At 35.7% G+C, this 22,156-nt stretch overlaps 4 protein-coding genes across 4 annotated transcripts; 2 read left to right on the forward strand and 2 right to left on the reverse strand.

Annotated features, from left to right (window-relative positions):
- Window positions 1-8,614: 8,614 nt before the first annotated feature.
- On the reverse strand, window positions 8,615-9,176 carry GCK72_022891 (uncharacterized protein; the record flags this gene model as incomplete). The annotated part of the gene is made up of 4 exons (XM_003102871.2): window positions 8,615-8,705; window positions 8,753-8,841; window positions 8,888-8,984; window positions 9,034-9,176. The coding sequence occupies 4 exons, from the start codon at window positions 9,174-9,176 to the stop codon at window positions 8,615-8,617; spliced, it is 420 nt and encodes a 139-aa protein (XP_003102919.2).
- Window positions 9,177-15,457: 6,281 nt separating this feature from the next.
- On the forward strand, window positions 15,458-16,821 carry GCK72_022892 (uncharacterized protein; the record flags this gene model as incomplete). Its single annotated transcript, XM_003102827.1, has 5 exons — window positions 15,458-15,528; window positions 15,578-15,867; window positions 16,130-16,306; window positions 16,355-16,566; window positions 16,621-16,821. The coding sequence occupies 5 exons, from the start codon at window positions 15,458-15,460 to the stop codon at window positions 16,819-16,821; spliced, it is 951 nt and encodes a 316-aa protein (XP_003102875.1).
- A 1,254-nt stretch (window positions 16,822-18,075) lies between these two features.
- GCK72_022893 (uncharacterized protein) lies at window positions 18,076-18,745 on the forward strand (the record flags this gene model as incomplete). Its single annotated transcript, XM_053735116.1, has 3 exons — window positions 18,076-18,204; window positions 18,262-18,578; window positions 18,637-18,745. The coding sequence occupies 3 exons, from the start codon at window positions 18,076-18,078 to the stop codon at window positions 18,743-18,745; spliced, it is 555 nt and encodes a 184-aa protein (XP_053578682.1).
- Window positions 18,746-19,020: 275 nt separating this feature from the next.
- Window positions 19,021-21,611, reverse strand: GCK72_022894 (uncharacterized protein; the record flags this gene model as incomplete). Its single annotated transcript, XM_053735117.1, has 9 exons — window positions 19,021-19,639; window positions 19,693-19,894; window positions 19,950-20,128; window positions 20,273-20,360; window positions 20,407-20,615; window positions 20,662-20,866; window positions 20,915-21,003; window positions 21,183-21,339; window positions 21,389-21,611. 9 exons carry the CDS (start codon window positions 21,609-21,611, stop codon window positions 19,021-19,023), a joined length of 1,971 nt encoding a protein of 656 aa, XP_053578683.1.
- Between the last annotated feature and the right edge of the window lie 545 nt (window positions 21,612-22,156).

Here is a 22,156-nt window from a genome sequence, read left to right on the forward strand (position 1 = left end):
AATTTCACTTTTGCTCTGAACATCGACTCGTTCTGTCCAAAACCTGCCTAAAGTGGAATTTTTGAAAGAAAGTCATGTCTTTGTACGGTAGCAACTTTCAAAACTAATACTGCATTTTGCAAATCTTTTGATAGTACTTTAAAATCTAAACCACTCCAGTCAGTCAAAAAATTTCTCATTCATCAGCTCAAAACTCAATCAGTCTGCCCATCCCTTCAATATGTTTTCTACTCCTATCTCTTCTGCTGTCTTCTTTGTCACAACAATGGTCTCCCATTCTAAGGTCGATAAATCTCTCCGTCACTCATTTCTACGTACTCTTTTCATTGATAAACATCATCCCTCTCGGTTGGCACTCCGCACATTCATCGTCTCTTCTCCTCTGCCTTACTCTTTTCGCACTGTATCCCTCACAATGAATGCCGGCCACCTCTTTTTCTCTTCCACCATTTCTCTTCCATTTGCTTAGAGAATGTTCTCGAAGCTTTTTTTAAATGTGCGCTTTCAGTTTTCTTATGAAAATGTTTTGAAAAAATTTTAGATCATAAAATATTAGATTTTTTTGCGGTTAAAATGAGACCCAATTCATCAAAATCCACCCGATTAATCTCTCACCATATCATGAAATGGAATTTTTGCATGTTTCTGACTGTCAAAAATTCAATTTACAGGTATTTGATGCTTTTCTATGACCAAAAGTAGGTCATATCAATAAGGAAACTACCGGAAATGAGGCGATCCCTAGAAAATGATGTAACGATGGAGTATTGGGAGTTTTGATGAATTCACTCAAGAAGAGGACAGCTATTCCAAAGAGAAAGTAAGTTGTTCTTTTATTTAATAAATAAACTACTATTTCAGTTCTGTGACTCTGTTGGAAACAGGATAACTGGAATAATGCTGGCCCAAGCGACTTATGAGAAAACTTCGAAGAACATCCAACTATTGAACCAAAGGGGAAACAGACCAAATGTTAGATTGCATATAATACTGTGATCCGAGGCAAGTTATTTTCAAACAAACACCCTTTTTTTCAGAACATCTCCAGGTCCGGTTACAAAGCAACCAGGAGTTTTGCGCAACTTGGGAAACATACAAAAACTGGTGTGTTCTTCAAACAGTGGTGAACTACCGGGTTGAAAAAACTAAATGTTCACCAAGATGATGACCAGCCAATCATCATCTCTAAAGAAAAGTCGAAACAACTAAGAGAGCATCTACAAATCAACTACATCGTTCCCAAAACTTGCTACCCAACTGGTCTGACAGATGAGATGCGAAAGGGCTCCAGTACGATGAAAACAATCGCGCAGCACACTCGAATGTCGCCACAGCAGCGCTTGGAAAAAACGTGAAAGTTGATCACCGAGTTCCACAGCTACGAAATCGTGGAGCCTCAACTACTGGAAAATTTGTTTTTCGGAAAATCTTGGCAACGTCGATTCTCGAGTTATCAAGTCGGAGCCGTTGCACGCTGAATGAACTAAATGTAAGAAGTATGAAGGAAGAAACGCGAAGTGGTCTCGTGGAGTCAAGGAAAGCGGTGTCTATCGTGGATTAGACATTACTAATTGGATGGTTATTGGACCGAATACTGGAAAATCTGGAGTGCTCATTCAGAAGTTCATTGCAGAGTCTGGTAGTCTTGACAATTTGTTCAATTAGGAGATCCCTTGCGTGTTCCGATACAAGAAGTTTCTCCAAACAACCACAGGGAGGGTGTCAAGAATGCAGTTCATCAAGACGCTGGTGCTGATTTTCACATGCTCGTTGTGATGCTTGTCGATGACAACAAGAGGCGCTGCAATTTTTTAAAGTAATATCTCTGTGCCGACTCCCCAACACCCAATCAAAGCATCTATCTTCGTACTCTTGCCGGAAAAGCAAGCGATGGTGGAGAGAACAAAACTTTCGGATCTATTGTGTTGAGTATCTTTCTTTATATGGATCGCAAAACTGGCGAGATAGCTGTCTAGTCAAAGCTGCCGAGTCTCAGAAAATCGATATCACTGAAGTTTAAAAAGTGAGTATTTCTATTTGAAACCTAAAATGAGAAGTTGTTCTTTATTGAGCTTTTAGAGAGAAAAAAACATTCATAGAAAATCATTTGTTAGATATTTAGCAAACCTTAGTTCAGCATCAAAAACATTATTCTCAGAGAAGTCGCAGCTTGCTGACGAGACCAACGACTTCTCTTTTTTTAATCAGTGGTAGTTGATACTGTCCAAGCATTAAATGGTCGAAACAGTCTTAGAATCAGATATATCTTTTTGAAAGTTAAACAATATTGATTTCCCGCAGTTCATTGATGTATTTCGAGTGTCCCCAAAATGTCAATTGAGAAGATTACGATGAGGAAGCCGGAATGATTATTCAACTGTTGAATAATTAGGTAAATTAACATATTCTTAATCTATAACACTGTGTTGAAATCATAACATACATATTTGGTTGAGAAAATCCTTCCTCAATTCATTTTGAAACTTGACGTGACTTTTCGCAACTGACCAGAATTTAGGATTCTTAAAAAAGTTGGGTGACTTTCGTCTGTAGCGTTTTATTTTTGAGCTAAACACGTGAATGCTATGAACTGGACAGTATTAATGATTGAGCTTTCAAACGTGAAAGCATTTACTGGGTGAGATTTCAATGTACAAATTCAAAAGACATATCTACAGAAAAAGCCAAGTCGTCACTGAATCTAATACTATCGTCATCGAATAGATGTTGTCTGCCGGTGACGTCGGTTTTATATAGCCAGTGACGTTTTTATCAGTTTGAGATTTATTTTGGCTCCCAGCCGGGGTTGAATATTTCAGTTTTTACGTATTTCTATAGTTTTGTGTTCTTCAACCGCCTGTTCTGTCTGTATCGAGTTTTCGAATAAAATTTTCCATAGAACACTTTTACTGAATTCCAGTCGGCTATTGTCAGTGGGAGATGTCCTGTGAGAAAGCATTCTACATATTAACCTGCAACAGTTAAGCAATTGATAACTTCAGAGGTAGGTATTATCATGTACTGTTGTGAATAAACAATCAACGCTTGAACAATTCAATTAATTTATGATAATTTATTAGATAAAAATTAGAACAATTAAATTAAAAATTCCATTATTTATCCGGTTTTCTGATACTCTCTGGAACTTGTTGTCGTAGTTTCTGCGAAAAAACTACACATACACTGGAAAATGCTTTTGGAAAGACCCAAAAAATAAAACTTACAGCAAATAAAGCTTTCATCAGATGCTTATAGTTGGCGAGTGGTTTTTCCAACTTGCCAAAATGCTGAAATCTTTGGGTTAGGAACACACAAAGCGGAAATTAGGTTAACTTCACACACTAATACAATAAATAATAAATACTAGAATTTCAAAAGAATCAAATCGTTTCGTGAAAGACAAACCACCAAAATAGGTGTCAGCCATTCCGTTAAGCCAACGGGGAGAGAATGATTCCATTTTCAAAAAAAACTTGGCATGAGAAAAAAAGACGCAAAAAAGCAGATATACGTAGATGATTTTTTTATTACTCTGCGGGAACTAACATCGGTTTTCTGTGTTCTCTCTTCGATCGATCTGTTTACATTGTTAAGGAATTCACACTTTCAAGAATTGATCAAGATATGTGGTTGCTTTTGATACGCGAAATCTTTCAAATCGTTTTTTTCGCTTCTAATAAACAGCAATCTTTTTGTTTATTTAGTTTCTTTTTACACGTCACATATACCTTCTTCTTGAGTTTCCAAGTATGTTTCTTTGGAGCAGAATGGATGGTGATTGATAGGTAAATGAATAAATGAACAGTTGAGACAGCGCAAACTAGAGGAACTTCCCCCCCCCCCCTTTCTCTATTTCTTTATTTTTTTCCGCTCGTTTCTTTCTTGTTTCGTGTGTATTTGTATGGTTGTCGGGAACTTTTTGCTACAGCGGGACATGTATGAACCGAGAGTGCCGAGCAAGAGAAAAAAAGGGGCGCATGTTTCATGCAGAAAAACTTTGTCGACGAAACGCGCTTGTCTTCTCCTCTCTGACATTAGATATTCCAGTTTTTTCTTTGTTTTTGGCGGGTTTTTCTACCTCCGCATTCCATTTACTGCTCAAAAAGCTTCTAGAACCATTATTCATTGAATGTTGAAGAGTGCCTCTTTTGCTGCTAAAGCCCGATTTTCTGTTTCAAAACTTTTTTTATTTTTCAGATCGTCACATTTGTCAATGTGAAGTAAGAAACCATATGACATTTTGAATCAATGATTCAGAAGTATGTTTTTTCACTATTATAATTGAGGGAGATTGTGAGTAACAGTAATTTCAGCCCTCACGGCGAAAAATGTGTTTTTTTAGTGACTAAAATATTTGAATGCCGAATCTACGTTATGTTTTCAGATAATCTGCCCAGCTGACCAACATATTGATAAACATCGGTACCCACCAGCCAGATAAACGATGTGTTGGCAACATATGCTGAAAATAAGAAATGACAACTTGAGACGAAAGAATTCTGGAGTGTGTCGCGGTTAGTGAGGATGACGAAACTGTCGTTTTCCTCTCCGCCAAAGTTTGGTCTATAGGAGGAGAGTTGACGATTGGGCCTGATGCTAAGAATAACTGAAAAGTATTTGGATAGTTAAGTTATCATTACTGACCATTCAAAAACTTCTAAGAATTGTAATGAGGTGCTCGTAGTAATGATCTGCCCTTTTAAGACTGTTTCTTCTTTTTGAAATAAAATGAATGCAAAGTCAACTATTATCATAATTGCTTTTTTTTCTTTTAAAAAAGCAAGCAAGAGTTCAGAAATATTTCAAAGAGTTCTTTCTGAACTATGAACTGTAACATGTCAAGAAGTAAGTATACAAGCAAAAATAACATTTCAACTGGAAGTCTTCTGCAGCCATCAATTAACTCCACCGTATTCACTTTTTCAGTATTCAAATCTCTGAACCATTTGCTGAAATGATCTGGAATAATTATCCATACTCCGTGATCCTGTAACACAATTTTTGCCAGATAGAAACACTGCAGTTTCCTTATCCCAAATAACCGCAAGGCATTTATGTGTTCCTTTTTCCTGTTGTGTTGACTTTGTTTCTATCCGATACCACTCAATGAAGTGGGATTTTGTTCTGAAATAAATAACGTTAAAAATTTGAAATTAGTGAGTTTTTTTGGTATTGATGCTAGAGTTTCCGACGACGACGGTGTTATTTTTTCTATTACTTACTAGATAAGGCAGTCAAATGCCTTTCATAAACATACACGCGTGGAAAACAAAATGAGCAGAAATATGAAAAAAACATTTGTTTGTTTACGAAAGCAGACAAAATCGCGAAAAATTGTGAAAAAAAAATACTATCTAGAATTTCTCTATCACTGTATCCGCTAGAAAAAGCTCAAAACTCAATGCGAAATCTTTCATAAAATGCTGTCTTACGGTGTGCAACCTGACTGGAAAAGCTTGATGTGAACCGCTATAAACAAACGGGGGAAATTCAGGAAAATTTGAAACCAATTCACTGGGAATTAATGAAATATATTTTGCTTGTTCAAAGTATAAGTCGATATGTACGTTCCCCTTTCGTCTCCTCTCTCGGTCATTTTCTCTTCAACACATTGTTGGCAGGAGGAGGTCACCGCTAGCTGTACACACTAACACACATAAACCGATCGAGTAAGAGAAACCACAGATAGGAAAAATAGATAGTGATGAGAATGTCTGTTGCTCTCAGTTTTGCATTATCTCTATCGGTAGTTCACTGACCGCCACTTGTTCTTTCTAAAGAAACGTATACGGAGACACGCGGAGATAGCGTAAGTATGGCAAAAAAAGATGGAGGGAAACGGACGGAGAATAAGTATTGCCGTTTCGTAAGGAGGCAAATTGAGAAAAAAGATAGGGAGGAAAAAGGTTCAGCAAAATTTCTCATTATTTTTGGAATGATTGTATGTGTATTCGATATAGGTTCCGTTAGATGTGAAATGCAAATAACACATCTACTCTACATCACATCTATGTATATCTGTCATAGTTGTACGGAATAAGATTTTTTTATTTCCGAAATCCGGAGACCGGATTCCGGACAACTATGATATCTAAATGTATCTAAAAATTTATTGACTTCAACTACCTAATAACACCACCTTCGGGTTAAAAAGTTTCAGAAAGTTGAAAAAAGCGTTCATATTGCTAGATGAGTACCAACAACTTTTGAATCAACAGAAAAGACATTGCCGAATGTAAAAAAAAAAACGCTACAAAATCCATGAGAGCTTTTCGACAATGTCTGAAGATGTTTAGCAAAGTTTTAGTTACTGACATTGGTAATATTAGTCAATATAAAGTTTAAGACGATGTATCTTTTACTTTCCATCATCTACATGATTCGAAAAGATTTTTATCAATTTTTAAAGTGTTTGGAATAAAAACTCGCCATAGTTTTAAAATCGTGAGCATCATTGTCATTGAGGCATTTGTTGTTTTTCTAGATTGCTTCCATATCATGAATCTGCCTCCAACTGTTATCATCTATAACTTCTGGCTTGAAAATGCTCGATTTTTAACAGGTTGGTCGTCCATGGAGTACCAGGGTTTAATTTTTGCAAATATCTCATCTGAAATCTCAATTTTTAGTAAACTTAATACTTAAAGTATGTTGAAATTGCGGAAATTCAATTAAAAAATGCAAATTCCTCTGAAAATTTAGTGAGAATCACCTGTAATAGTTGAAAATACAAAACTCGCAAATTTTTTGTAAATTCTCGAGCTGGAATTTCAACTCTAATAAAAATGAAAAGATGTGAACATAAATTTCTTCAAAGTTTTCACATGAAAACAGGTGAAATAGATCAGAAATTGAACAAAAATACGAAAAAATAACTTCTACCCTGGAGAATTTTACGTTGCGGCTGGCCTAATTCACCACCTCGGCCAGCCGAGTCATTTTGGTGGGAATTCAAAATGGACTGTTTGCTGACTCGCTTTCTTGCAAGTTTTGAAAGAATTTTAGTATTAATTTCACAGTTTTGCTTTTGAAAAAGATAACGGTAAATATACGTGGTAATCCACATGAAAGTTTCCTGAATAATCGGTAGTGCATATTTTGTGCGAAAAATAAAGGAAACTTATTGAAACTGTAAAAGGGCAAATCTGATACAAGAAAAAGCTTCGATTAAAAAAAATTCTTTAACTTTTGTATAGATGCTGGTAGTAGATGGTATATTAAAACTGGGTGTGGGTAAAGACAAAACGTTTTGAGATGTGTACTGGTTATGTCGATTTCTGAAAAGTACCAACAATAGTTCAACTTCAGATACGGACTCTAACTCGAAACAAAATCACTGAATTAACGAGTAATATACTTTACTTGTTAGAGGTATTCAATAATTGATAAGAGACTATTTGTTGAGGTGCAAGCACAATGAAAAATTATGTGGAAGTGAGAGAAGAAAACACTAGTAGAAAGGAAGAAACGGCGATAAGAATCTATTAGGGAGACCAGCCAAGAAACTGAAGAATGAAATGAATGAGCGAGGTAATCAGGACGACAAATGAAGTTTTAAAACACCATTATTTTATTTGACTAATGTATAATGAACGTCTATAAAAATTTTAAAAATTATAAAAGTTATATGTGTTGAACGCATTTCGTTTCTTCTTAAAAATTCAATTCAACGACTAATTGACTTTGTTTTTCCTTTGACGAGTCATATTTGCATACAACTTCTTTAAAAAACTGTGAAGAAAAATAGTATTCATCACAAATTCACGGTCTGCTGTCGGAGAGTGTTAAAAGCGGATCTAAATTATTTGAAAATTCACGGAATGGTCTCGTAGTTGAAAAATACCAAATACAGTATTTTTGAGCTTTGCAGGTTTCAAAAGAACTGCAAATCATGTTGTCCGCTTCGAGACAATTTAGAAAACATTAGATGAGTCCGGTGGCACACTGTGAATTTATAATTATAAGTTAACGGTTTTTGACTATTATTTATTTTCAGTTTACCCCTCTTTTTTAATTCTAGTATGTCTCTTTGTTTGGGCTTTCAAGAAATTACTTTCCGTACCAAACTTTTTTTTTCGCTATTTTGAGAGTGCATATTTGTGCTATTGACTGTTTCCAAAAGGTCGCTTCTGCGTGAACTGTGGATCGAACCTAGAGCTTCCCTTACGTCGTGGACAACGTTTTGTACAAAATCATCTGTTACAAATTATACACACGCTCGGTGTCCAAACATTTGCTGCCACGACCGCAGTTTCAGATTTTAGTTTATCGGAGTCCGGTGCGTCAAATATTTCTGTGTCTGACCCTTATAGACGAGTTGATACCCTTATATGTAGACGAGTTGATGCATAAAGAAAAGTGGGTTGGCAGAATTAAAAGTCAGATAAGAACTAGTCGGAATTTCTGATATATTGCTTACCGTTTTCGGGAAATACACTATATTATGTACAACATTGTCTTATATTTTATTGAAACTACATTAAAAACCTGATCTTGATAAGAAGTTACATCGGCTGATTGTACTGATCTTAGTTGTTATCATATGCTAATTTCGTATTTTTGCGATATAAACTTTATTGATTTTAAAGAAAAAAAAACACGATAAAATACGAGCTCATTCAAAAACGAGGTCATCGAAGGTGCCTTCGGAAGAGTTCTTGGATTCATACACTTTTTTCCCGTTATTCAACAAATTGAGATGAGATCTGTAAATAATTATTGAATAAATTGCTTGGAAAAATTGTCAACATACTTGGTTGTCGAACGAAGGTTTTTGTATACCCTCAAAATTTGTCCGTTGGATGTACAGTTGTGCACTGAAACTAATGATATGACATCGCTCTGAAAAATGAAATATTTTCATACAATTTGAAAACATTTATCTTACATTCTGGAGTGATTGGTCGCATTCAATGCGAGAAGATAAGGTAATGGTTCTTAAGGTGCAACTGAAAGGGATTTTTTGTAGTTCCTCATCAGCCTTTCTGAAAAAGTTGAGTATTTTTAAATATCTCAAACATTTTTAAAACTTACAGCTCTTCCTCAAGTAAAATTGCGCCAGCAAAACAAAATGTTTTCTCAAGATGACAGTTTATATCAATTTCAAAAGAAATCTGGTCAGAAGTGCCACAGGTCACCAGAACGGTGAAAATAAGAACAATTTCAGCAAACGTCATGAGAACTTTGTTAGGAGGAACTAATCTGATTTGTTCGACCGAATTTTTATCACAAATTTTGAAGGGGCGGATCCAATTCGATTCGTTGTCGGAAAACTAGACAAGTACTGATAATAAGAAATAGATATGCCTGATACGAGCAAAGTCCACTAAACAAACCACGCTGAGAAGAGAAATCGGCTAACACATAAGTTGTTTTTTCTTTTCTGAAAAAAAAGAATTTAGGAAGAATTTAGCAGAGAAATTTTGTGAAACTGATGGCATGGGAGAAATTCTTGTAAATAAAATTTAAAAAACTTGAGAATTTCTTCAAAAAAACATTTGATTGATATACTATAAAAACGCAATTACCCTGTAGCAGTTCTCTCAATTTCTGTTAGAATTGATGTTTATAGAAGAAATGCAACCCTCAGCTTTTTTGTTCAGTTCCTGTTTGTGAACCTAATGAGAATCTAAATGTGCAACTGTCGACTATCTCAAATTTTCATAGTTTCGAATGTTTTATGGCTAGTTTCAAATGTTTTATGGCTAGTTTCTAATGTTTTATGGCTATCTGTTAAAATTTCAATTACCTAGATAAGAAAAAAATTTGAATTTTAGATGTCACTATGAACTATCTAAACGTTTTACGACCATATTCGAGTACGAGACGACAATTTGTTTCAATACAATACAAGTTAGAAAATTGAACAGTATTGTGGTGTCATTGAATTAGTCCTACATATATGAAAAAACTATTTCACGGTTTTCAAACTGTCAGCATAATAAATCAACACAATTTTTAGTTCACTGTATCTTATCAGAACTAGACAATGCGTTTTCTGGGTCTAAAATACCTTTCATATCAGTAACATTCTTATACAGTTCAACTTGTTATTTTTTCTAAACAACATTATATCATTGACCTTTTTTCATCTTTCAACTTGTAATCACCCTCCATACATCACATTCATTTTGGAATTTCCTGGAGCCAAACTGCGTATAAACTGCACGTAACAACGACTGCTTCTTGCACAAAATGTCAAGAAATTATATTTTTATCGCCTTCCGCCTTGTTGTTTCTTCAGCACCGGTCGAAAAGTTTATGGTTCCGGCTGTTTTCAAAGGAAAACAGCCAATTACATCGCTTCTCATTGCAGACCAAATTGTAGACTGAAACTTCTCAACGTGAAGTATATGTAGTAGTAGTGTATTTAACTGATCACAGATGTTTTGACTATTAGAGGATTATCAAGCAGCAATAGTTAGTAGACGCAACTATCAAAAACGGTTGTCTAATAAATAGTGAATTAGCATATAAACAAGAAAAAGTTTTCACTTTTCTAGAAGTTTTGTTAGTACTCCTTTTTAACACATCTGTTAGGTTTCACTAGCAATCATTCGATTTGAAAAAACCAGTCTGCTGTTTCTTAAAAAAAAACAATATATTCAATCATTAGATTCATCTTTATTTCTCCAATAATGTGAATCGTTATCAGTTTTGTGCTCAATTTAAAAAAAAATTTCGATTGTGAGATCAAAAAGTCGCGGGACAGAAGAATAGGGAAATTTATTGACAAAAAAAGAACGCCATCAAAATGTTCATATTGTTTTTTTATAACATAATACATATATTTTTGGACCAAAACTGAAAAAGACTGGTCGTCTTCTGTAGTTTTGTTTTGTTTTTTCTAGCTTTGTCGAACTTATTGGTGCTAATCTTTTTCCACCTAACTGCATGACAACTTCTAAATCTGAACTTCTTCTTCTCTGGTAGCAAAATGAAGTAATATAGATGTATCCCCCCATTCCTCCAGTCGTAAAAATCGTTATCTATTCAGAACCCATGTCAAATGACTCCGACGTCAATATTAAAACTGTGAAATTGGGCAGTCATAAAACTGTGGCAAAAGGTTTTGATTGACATGTCACGAACAAATTATGATCAACAATTTCTGGAAATCTACGCATCAATTGAAGCAGAAGTAGTATTTTTCCGATTGACACGTCAACAGTGAAGGAATGAACACGAATGTGAGCAGAAAATGATGTGGAAATTTTTTTATTCCAGATCTCAAGAGTTTTTTTTTTCAGTTCCAATTTCGACATCACTGAAATTTCAATTAGTTGATGTTATCAAACTGAACCATTGCTTTGGTTGCTTCCAGTTTGTTATTTTATCATCAGAAGATGGCTAGCATGTAGCGTGAAACAAAAAAACCGTCCTGGTCCTAAAAATGTATGTAAATTGCCACCGAATTGGTTACCAATCATGTCATATCCTGAAATACGTTGTTCTCTGAGGAAAGTGTGATGAAATGCAAAATTTTTATATTTTCCTGTTTATTTTTGACACTTTTTGTGTTTAAACGTTGAGATAATCAGCGACTTACTATCAAAAACGAACTGTAATGTGATATGGGTGAATTGTTCTGTTTTTTCGGTTCTTACGGCAAAACGAATATTTTGTGAGTTTGAAAAGTGTTATAAATTTTAACAAGAGCTTCAATGTTAGCTACACTAGAGCAATAATAGTCCAAATACCTCTATCGTGTTCAAAAAGATTAGGAGTCATCAAAACACACGTCGGGTCTAAAAAATGTGGACCTCGTTATTTTTAAACAAGTTTTACAATTTTTGGATGCCACCAGACAACAAAGAAACAAGGCAGAAGACCCCACAATGGGGTATTTGTGCGATTGATGGTCCAAACGTGATGGTGTGTATTTATCTGTGTCTATTCAATAGTAGTCATATTTCATGGTACGTCCTCAACGTTTTCAGAAAGCAAATCGACGTCCAAAGCACTCAGCATCTTCATCGCAACATATGTAGAAGACACAGCTTCTCTTTGTTTCGCATTAAAAATACTCTCAACACGGTTTGTGACTCAAGGTGAAGAAATGACTGAATTTCAGAAAGAGTGTAATCCCATGGTTTTCCCGTGTTTTGTCTAGGAGAAGTTCTGTAAAAATGTAAAACCTTACATTTTTGCGTGTTAAATCAACACGCCAAAAAAAGTTTTCTACATGATTGATCCCGCAATTGATTCGTCACCCTGATATATGGAAAATTTGTCCATACTACCAATTGAACTGTGCTTCCTGACAAGGTTGTGCAAAAGCTGGTTCTGTGAGTAAAGTTTCGAAGCAAAAGAAGATTTCGGAGATAAGATGCGTTTACAGAAATCTTTCAACGGGAATAGATAAAACAAAAAATACAATTTACAGTGACACGAATTTTGTGTTGATATTTGTTCTGTCTGCTGATTAGAGACGTTGACAAGCTTCCGTAGCACTTTTTCAAAAACAAATTCTGTTACACAGGAAGCTCCCAGACGATACATTTTCTGAAAATGAATCGTTTAAGACAACGTATCCAAAGAATCAAAACATTCCAAGAGATGTCCTGTTTTAAAAAAGACATTGTGATAATATGGTAAAAAAATTTTTTGACCGGTTTATTCCGCCAAGTAGCTGTAAAATGAATAAGATTACTTCAATTAGTACTTTCAAAACAAATTTAACTAAAACGGACGGTAAATATTGAAAAAAGAAACATTCTAGCTAATAAATTAGTTGAAATTTGCCATGACAGAGTTAACTAATTTTCTCGATACCACATTCTAGCTACAAACAGTAAAAACATGAAATCCATCAATATTTTATTCCAAACACTTCCGAAATCAGCGGATAAAACATAAATTGTCAAACGTTTGGGAGAACTTTGTCGGAAATTGATTATATGCGAGGTATAATAGCTCATTCGATTCAGAAAAATCTCTAGGTTTTGTTTTTTCAGAAAACTTTCGGAAAAAAGAAACGTAGAGAACGTTTTCAGGTGAAAAAGTGACGTGGCCAAGAAATAAACCTCATTTCGGCCACCATGTGAGAAATACAACAGTAAATTAAGAGGGGCAAGAATAGTGAGACAAACACGAGAGAGTGTGTGATTGGAAGAGGGTTACACAAACATTTCCACTCATCGAACTAACTCGAACACATGCATACACACTCATTCAACGCTCGGACCACGTTCTCATTCGCTCAGCACACGGAGTGACCAACGTACACAGGGATTTGACGGCCTTTCGGTACTATTACACACAAACGCGCATAATCAATAATTTTTCACTATTTTATTCATTGCTCTTTAACTTTCCGCGATGACATCCCGATTAACCCCAACCCTTAACTATGATGAAACTTAGGTGTTCACAATTACTCTTAACTTGGTTTCCTATTTAAAGTTATCCGAGAAATACCCATTTTATAGCTAAATTCATTTTTTCAATTTTCTCGACACAACTGATGTCAAGAGATTATGTTTTTGGCACTTTCTCTGAGACAAGTTTGGAAGTCAGTATTATTGCCTTTCGACTAAAAACAAAATCATTAAGGTAGCACGAAAACTCAAAAATTTGGGAATTGTCGAAGAGGAGACATCTAACCTCTATAAAATTTTCAAAAAAAAATTGTGTAACTCCCCGAAACCTCAGAGAGCGACGCTATTATTTTGAGTTTTTTAAAGTTACGCCAGACACTACTTGTGTACAAAATATGGAAAGATTTCATTGGGGCACGACGGGTAATTCCCGTGCATGGCTGAATTGTTGTGAGGTCACACACTGATCAATCTTCGCTGTAATCTCACTGCTAATCTTAATCGTAATGTTTTAGTGTTGAGCACGAAGTCAGAATCCGTTAAAAAAACAAGAGATCTTGAAACGGATGGCCTAGATTTATTTCGTGTGGCTAAGAAAATGTTGAAGCTAATAGTAAAAAGATATGCTCAGCTTTTATCTCACAAGGGAATGACCCTGAGTGTCCCCCGAGTTCCTCAACGATGTTTTCACCAAAGATAGGTCTCACCGAGACTAGAACAAAACTATATGTTTTAGGTGCAACAAACTCGTTTCCAGCGAATGGCAAACATTTTTTATTTTTTTCAAAATTTTTTGGTCGAGTCACTTTGAGACACTGTAGCTTTGTTCATTTTGAAGTTTTTCATAAAATTCAAAGTGTTATAAAAAGCTGAAGGTGTCAGCTACAAAAAAGCTAGCAGGAACATTTTACCAAAACTTAAACCTGAAAAGATACAAAACAAAACGTAAAAATTGACAGTACTCATGAAATCAGAAAGTGCCCATTTTCGAAAAAAAGGTCTCGGGGGACCATGTCTATTCGATTCCCCGTGTTGAGTGAGGTACACATACATGTACAAATATATGGCTCACCTTTCATTTTGGAGACTTATTTTCAATTTTTCAACTTTCAAGTCGATTTCTACGTATCCCTACACGAATATCGAAAAAAATTAATAGTTGAATTCGTTTTATCTGCGATCATAGAGTTATCAGAACATGATATTGGTTTTCAAAAACCGTGTCTTAGCATGTTTCAACAACATTCCACCATGAACTGTGTTTTTGCGTTTTCAGTTGAAAACTCGAACGTATAGGGATACGTAGAAATCGACTTGAAAGTTGAAAAATTGAAAATAAGTCTCCAAAATGAAAGGTGAGCCATATATTTGTACATGTATGTGTACCTCACTCAACACGGGGAATCGAATAGACATGGTCCCCCGAGACCTTTTTTTCGAAAATGGGCACTTTCTGATTTCATGAGTACTGTCAATTTTTACGTTTTGTTTTGTATCTTTTCAGGTTTAAGTTGTGGTAAAATGTTCCTGTTGGCTTTTTTGTAGCTGACACCTTCAGCTTTTTATAACACTTTGAATTTTATGAAAAACTTCAAAATGAACAAAGTTACAGTGTCTCAAAGTGACTCGACCAAAAAATTTTGAAAAAAATAAAAAATGTTTGCCATTCGCTGGAAATGAGTTTGTTGCACCTAAAACATATAGTGTTGTTCTAGTCTCGGTGAGACCTATCTTTGGTGAAAACATCGTTGACAAACTCGGGGGACACTCAGGGTCATTCCCTTGTCAGCTGAAACGTGTCTGGTTGTATAATAATATATTTGATGGATTCGACTTTTTCTAAGCCACATGATGTAATTCCAGGCCATCTTTTAAAATAGATTTCGCGTTGGTGTAGATTTTCGGATTTTGACCCCCCTGAAATCGAGGTTCACTCGGAGGGTGACTAACCAGAGCGACGTCAACAACAAAAATTGAGATAAGCAATGAGATAACATCAAAGATTGATGAGAGTGTGACCTCACAGCATACATATCTCCCTTAGATCAGTACAATGTGAGACAAAACCTTTTCTCTTCATCCAGAACGCATACCATCGGTTTTGCATTATTTGGAATACAGATTTGTCTCTCTACAAAATGCATTTATTGTGTGACCTACCATATGTCGCTGCCAAGAAACTGTTCCATTTTATTGATTATGATACAAGGTAAGCATTTTATAAATAATCAACTTCCATTAGACACATATTATTGCAGATTATCACTACGGACTTGTTCCAAACGAACCAAAATTTGGATTGATACTCTACCTATTTATATTTATGGTTTGAAAATATCAACTGATCCGTTCTACATTAAATTCAGTGATGTTCATGATGGAGTACTAGCTCATTCTGATATGGGTAATCTTCTTTATGGCATCTTGCGAGAGACATTCTTGAGTTTATTCAACGTAATAGATGAGACAACTATCGAAAATACCGTGGATAAACTGAAAATGATACTGCGGAACAAGAATATCAGGATAAAATACTTTAAGGTGTCATGTGAGTTTGAAGTAAAATGAATTCATTGTCATGATTCTTAAGTCTGAAAACGCTAAATATTTAAAGAAAAATTTAAACACTGTTTCCTGAATTTGAAAACCTCAGTTTTCTGTGTTCAAAACCCCGAATACTTAGGTTTTACTTCGAACTTTTGTACACGAATGTCTCAAATCTCAAAATAGTCAACAAACACGAAAAAAACTTAAGATTTTAAATCAGGAGCCATTGTTCACGAAAAACTCACCCAAGTCTCGAATTACAGTAGTTTGCAACTCTCCTGGTTATGAAGAAGTGACCAGTGAACAGGTATATCTCGTCACGAATTTGATGAAAGTTATGTTGGCATCACTGGGTCACTCCATTCGGGTCGAAAATTTTTGGATCATCTACAATGGAGACCAACAAGAAGTACTCTGTTTTTTGCCATTTTTCAAACCGGGTTAGTTGAATTTAATTATTGAAAAACTGTACATATATACTGTTCTAGGAACGTTGAAAACAATCAGACTTGATAATGTCGAATCTGAGAAAGTGTATTTTGATCAAGTTCTAATTCTTCCTCAAGTGGTCCAATCAAACACGGTTTGGTTTCGTCGAATGCCAGAAAATAAATTGTCTCTGGAATCATTTTGGAATATTCCACTTGTTCGTTTTGACAATGCCGTCTTGGATTTTCATGAAATAAATCAACTCATTCAGGTATGTGAATTTATTCTTCTAATGTCATCACATAATGTTTACATTGTCATTCAGCACTACTTTCAAAACGATACGTTCAAGTACTTTCTCATAATTGGCGTGAGCGAACAATGGTTTCCTGATAACTCCCAACCTTTCGTTGATGAGAAGAATAACAAGGCAATGATAGTGGAAGGACCAAAATTCGCAATTAAAATCATCCATAATTTGGAATATAGAGCTATTGTTCTGGACAAAATTCCTTTGAAATCATAAAACTTGTGTTGTTGCTCTTGCTCTAGAGCTCGTGTTTTGTTTGAATAAACTTTTGAAACAAAAAAAAAGAATTGACATTGAAGTTTTTCACAAATTGCTGAGATTCTGAGAGACCACTCAGTTGAGTGTATTTTCTGAATTCAAAACTATTGGGTTCACCGATGTAATCTTTTTTGAGAGGTCATCCTGGTGAGAAGAGGCAGTGCATGCCACACGGTTAGTGGGTAAGGTAATTCATCAATCTGTGATCGTAGCGATAGGTTTACCGATGTAATCTTTTCAATTATACGTGTTGGTGTCTTTGAGTAAAACTGGCCCAGTTGGGGAAATATGGATGGAAGCTTATTTTTACGACATAATCAGTACCTACCTTCATATCAATGCCGCATTCCTTCTTGTTCCGTAAAGTTATCAATGCTCTTTCGATTTTACCTTTTATAATAAAGTTTTAGAAAGCAGATTTTTGAGAACTTTAGAACTTTTGTTCTCCAGCTGTTTGGAACCGATTTCATTTTTTCGGTTACAGTAGCTAGAGTAATCTCACAATAATCTGGTACTCCGTGGTCCGAAAATTGCACGCTTGCCAAGTCCCGGGTAATTGAAGTTTTAACTCGCATCAAAATTCAAATTTGATTTTTTCAAAATTTTCGAATCATTTTGAATTTTTCTCTCATAAAAGTCAAATTTTTGACAACACTCAGAACTAGAAGACATTCTGAAAAATTGAAAAAAATGCCATGAAACCAGGCCGTCTATCCTTCTAGGGCCGGGTCTTGAAAAGTATGGAAAATTGATGAGTTCGGAGGGTCATGGTTATACCATCAAACATTTCTTGAACCAGTTCAGAAAGGAAAAGATTATTTGGAGAGAAGCGTCGGACGGACACACAGAACTATTCCATTAGTAGGAAAAAATGTTTTTAAGAACATTTTCTGAAAAGTTATAACCTCGGTAAATTTATTCTCACTTCAAAACACCAAATGTTTCTTTGAATAAATGTTTCCTATGTTCCAGATTCTATTGTTCCAATATCCAACACGCAAAAAATCTACCTTTTCGATTTTGCCATTCTCTTTTCAATAGAACATTTGACAAGCAATTAAAAACAACTTCCAACAACTCCTTGATTTCACGAATAAATCTCTGAGAACATTGCCATTTTCCCCATTTTTGAGGGGAACTGCCGACTACAATTTTCACAGACAGTTTGAAATAAATACCCTTCTCTGAAACAGAAACATCATCATTCTCAAAATGAAAACTCTTCTTCTTCTTGTGTTCTTTTTTGTCTTCTCGACTATTTCTGCCGATGAACTCGACAAATTCAACAACCTTCGTAGAGGTTTTGCAAAATCTAACGCCATGCCTGATATGTGGGAGTTGGTGAGAATTTCAGATGTTTTACAGTCTGAAATCTAATAATTTCATACGTACAGCCAGGAACTGTTGCATATCGCTTCTTCCATTAAGTGCCCGACAAAACCAGGTGAAAACTGGCGTTTCTTCTACCTTGACGGAGGGAAAAACGCAAGAGATTATGATAATTTCTTGATCGAATGGTTCAAAAAGTTCGAAAAAACCAACGCATCAGTTTTCACCGCTCAAGTTAAGGAACGGGAGAAAGGAACTGCATATTTCTTGGATTACGTCAACCCAATTCAAACGAAACTTGCATGTGTTGATAAGCAATGCATTATTGAATCAACAGATCTTAATATCAAAATCAACTATAGAAGAATGTGCTTGTTTGGACGAAAGTAAGTTTTTTTGATTGTTTCTCACACTAATCTTTATCTGCTCACACTAATCTTTAAGTAATAATCTTGGAATGACTATGCCCATCGATAAGAAATCTGGAAAAGTTCCTGGATCGAAGTGTGGACCAAACGGAAAGAATAACGTCGGACTCTGTGTTCCTAAATAATTGCATGTTTTGAGTAAATGATACATTTATGGGATGTTTTTATTAAACCTTAACCAAAAATTATTCATTTGTGAAAGAGAAAAAACAATTTCAAGCTCTGGGAATGCCGCATCAAAAATACTTTCAGGGAAAAAAAAATATAAGGAAATCACATTAAAGCACCACTTGGAAGAATTTTAAAAAAACATACATTTTGGTAAAGCTGACAGGAAAGTAGGAGGGTGAAAAATGACAAAGTGAATAAAAAAGATAAAAAAAAGAACGTGACAAGGGAACTATACAAAAAATACTCTGCTGTCATCGTGGACATATAGTTCGGTTTCGTCGATCTCGACCTCTTCTCCATCAATCTCCCTTTTTGTCGGAACAACATCCGATACTGCTGCATTGTTGCCATAAACATCAGCATTAACCCAAACCGAGGTGCATGGACGGTTCTCTTGAATCGAACGAATTGTGTTGTTTCCAGAGGACAATCTGTTTTCTTGTAGTCTCTCCGTTCTGTATTGAACCCGATCGACCGCTTTCATTTTCTTCAGTTTGATGGCTTCCAGTGTTTCGGATGGCGATCCAGAATCAGATTGAACATAATCCAATTCTTCAACTGGTCCAAAAGCAACTGAGAAATCAATCTGTTGAAATTGAGTATTATAATGGACGGTGCTAAGACGGTTCTCGAATACTGTGGCTGGCTTGTTTCTTCTGAGGACGATTCGAGCACGATTTTGATGACGTCGAACGAGAAAAACACAAAGCCCAATAACAACAAGAAGACCGAAGATGGTACCGCAAACTGCAGTGAGCACAGGGAATGACTCTTTTTCAGTGGGGGAATCGAATCCAAAATGAAGTGTGCCGTTGACGGGTGTTGGAGAGGAGACAGTCAGATCGAATCTGAAATTAAAATGGATGAACTTGAATATTCAAAGTTTTATTTTTCTACAAACCTTCCCAAATTCCGGTCCAAAATACAAAACAAATTGTTCATCCTGTCCATATGCTCCAATAAATCTTGGTCGATCACCAGGGAATCCGTTGCATTCAATTGAATCTCAATCGAATTCGTCTCGCATTTGCCGAATCCGATATCAACATTTCCTGGCAACGATGAATTCAAGCGAAGAGTGAGTGATCGGTTTTGGATTGCATCTGAAATTGAAATGTGAGCTAGATATGTTTTCCCCAATATAGTTATACAACTCACCTCCAATAAGCTTTCCGAGTGCCAGATAATATACAACTGGATGCATTGAATCTTGATGAATGTTGACGATTTCCTTGGTGTTCATCCTCCCAGCGTCTTGAGTCTTGATCTTCTCTGACTTGGAAAAGCGGAAGTGTCCTGATGCCTTAATTCCACCAGTGGAGAATTTCAGAGTGAAGCTAAACAATTCAAAATTTAAAGTTTGTAATAATTTTCTCGTTTTTACTCACTTATGCACTTCCTCAACAACTTCGGTGAGACGAGTGAGATGCGGAATCCAGGGTCCAGAAAAAAAGAAGCGTTCCTATGAGAAAGGAACCGACCGGCCAATCAATTCCCTGTGTTGTTTTTCCAGATTGAAGGTCATTGGTTCCGATGATTCGATTTCCATCATCAGCATGAAGTTCGGAGCTGCAAACTATTTTACATAATTGAACTTAAAAAAAATTAGACTCACATTTTTCGAGAATTTGTCTCAAGTCGATCACAGCCTTTCCTTCTCCAATCCAATCCGAAAATCTGATTACTCCTGTTTCGTCCACGTTGATGATAGCAGGGGCCTCGGTTGTTGTTGTTGGTGGCGGTTGAGTAGTGGTGGTGCGTGGTTGGAGATTAAACGAAAGGGTGATGGCCAAACGGTGATCAGAAATCACCATAATACTCAGTCTGAAAATCAGAATCTTGATTACCAGAGTATATAATTAAAACTAACCCCGAGTTCACAGTTTCTGTACCGCAGACAGTTTGATCCAGCATTCTCATCTTCACCAATAAGTCCTTATCAACTTCATAATTTCTATTGTCATTGATTGTGATGATTTCTTCGAGCAGCAGATTGCACTTTGTCAAACAAAGTCTAATGGGTCCTCCAGATCCCATTTTGATCACCATCTGCTCTGTGTTGTTTTGCGTGAGAGCTGAAAGAATATAATAAACTTTTATAATTATGTTTATTGAATACATACCTCTGGATACAATTCCACCAATCTTAACGTTGTACAAGCCGACACGATTAGCATCTTGTCGAATTTCCACTTCCTCGAATTCACTGGTTCTGAGTCGTTACACATCCTTTGAACCGGGTCAAGTTGAATGACGCCTCGAATAAAGTGAGTGGTTGCTCTGCCGGGGTACTCACTATGATGAGCCTAAAACAAATTATCGATAGACTGATATTTTAATTTCTAATTTGCTCACTTGTTGTTTCAAGAGCATCTCTCCTCATAAACCAACTGACGGAGGTATTGAACCCAATATGGTCCAAGTGCAATTGAACTATTTGTGATTGGGGAAACTGATTCCAAGAGAAGTTTGTCACAAGAACGAAGAGTTACATGAGCTGGGAACTTATTGACGACCTCGAGAACCAGAGATTCATTGTTGTGGAAAGCTGAAATAACAAACATTATTTTTGGAAATATGACAAATTTTAGATCTACCGTAGTTCAACCAGCGTTTCCAGTCAAAATCGAATTCGAGCTCCTCACTTTCAGCACTTATTTTCTTCACAGCACGAGGATGCATAAATCCGGAAGAATTGGATTCATGGAATCGGACATCTTCAGTGATTTGAAGTAGAGACGCGTTGAGAGTAGAAACGTGGGCAGGCAGAAGAAGAAGGACAAGAAGGAAGAAACAACAAAGTATCATGAGAGGTTTCATGATTATCGTTGTTATGAAGAGAAAGGGTGTTGAAATACCTGTAAATAACAGAAATGTAGGATTATAAGACAAAAAAGAAGAATCCGAGATTCAAAGAACAACTGATGTGTGTTCAAGTGAGAATTAGATTATAAAAATACTTGGAGCCAAAGTTGAGCGGAATGCAATTTTTGAAATGACAGAAGGCGGAAAGAAAAAACGGAATAAAAAAATACTTTCAGTTCGAGTTATTTGTTTTTATACATGAATAATAATCTATCGCCGCACAAAAAGTGTACAATATTTAACTGATTTTTGTGCGCAGTGAAATAAATTTCTGAAAACCAGTCACATAAAATATTCACACTGAAATCCAAAATCGGCTTTTGTCTAAAATGCTTCCTCATTGAAACTCGTGTTTTTAGAATGACTCAGAAAGTGCTATGTGTTTCGAATTTCTCAATTTTGATTAATTGATCTGAAGTAGTGAAAGAAAATTCTGGAAAAACAATTTTCATTGCGAAATAGTGGCGAAAAAAACTGAAGTAAGCAAACAGACAGTGACA

This window comes from Caenorhabditis remanei, chromosome X, assembly GCF_010183535.1.
Source record: "Caenorhabditis remanei strain PX506 chromosome X, whole genome shotgun sequence".
NCBI lineage: Eukaryota > Metazoa > Nematoda > Chromadorea > Rhabditida > Rhabditidae > Caenorhabditis > Caenorhabditis remanei.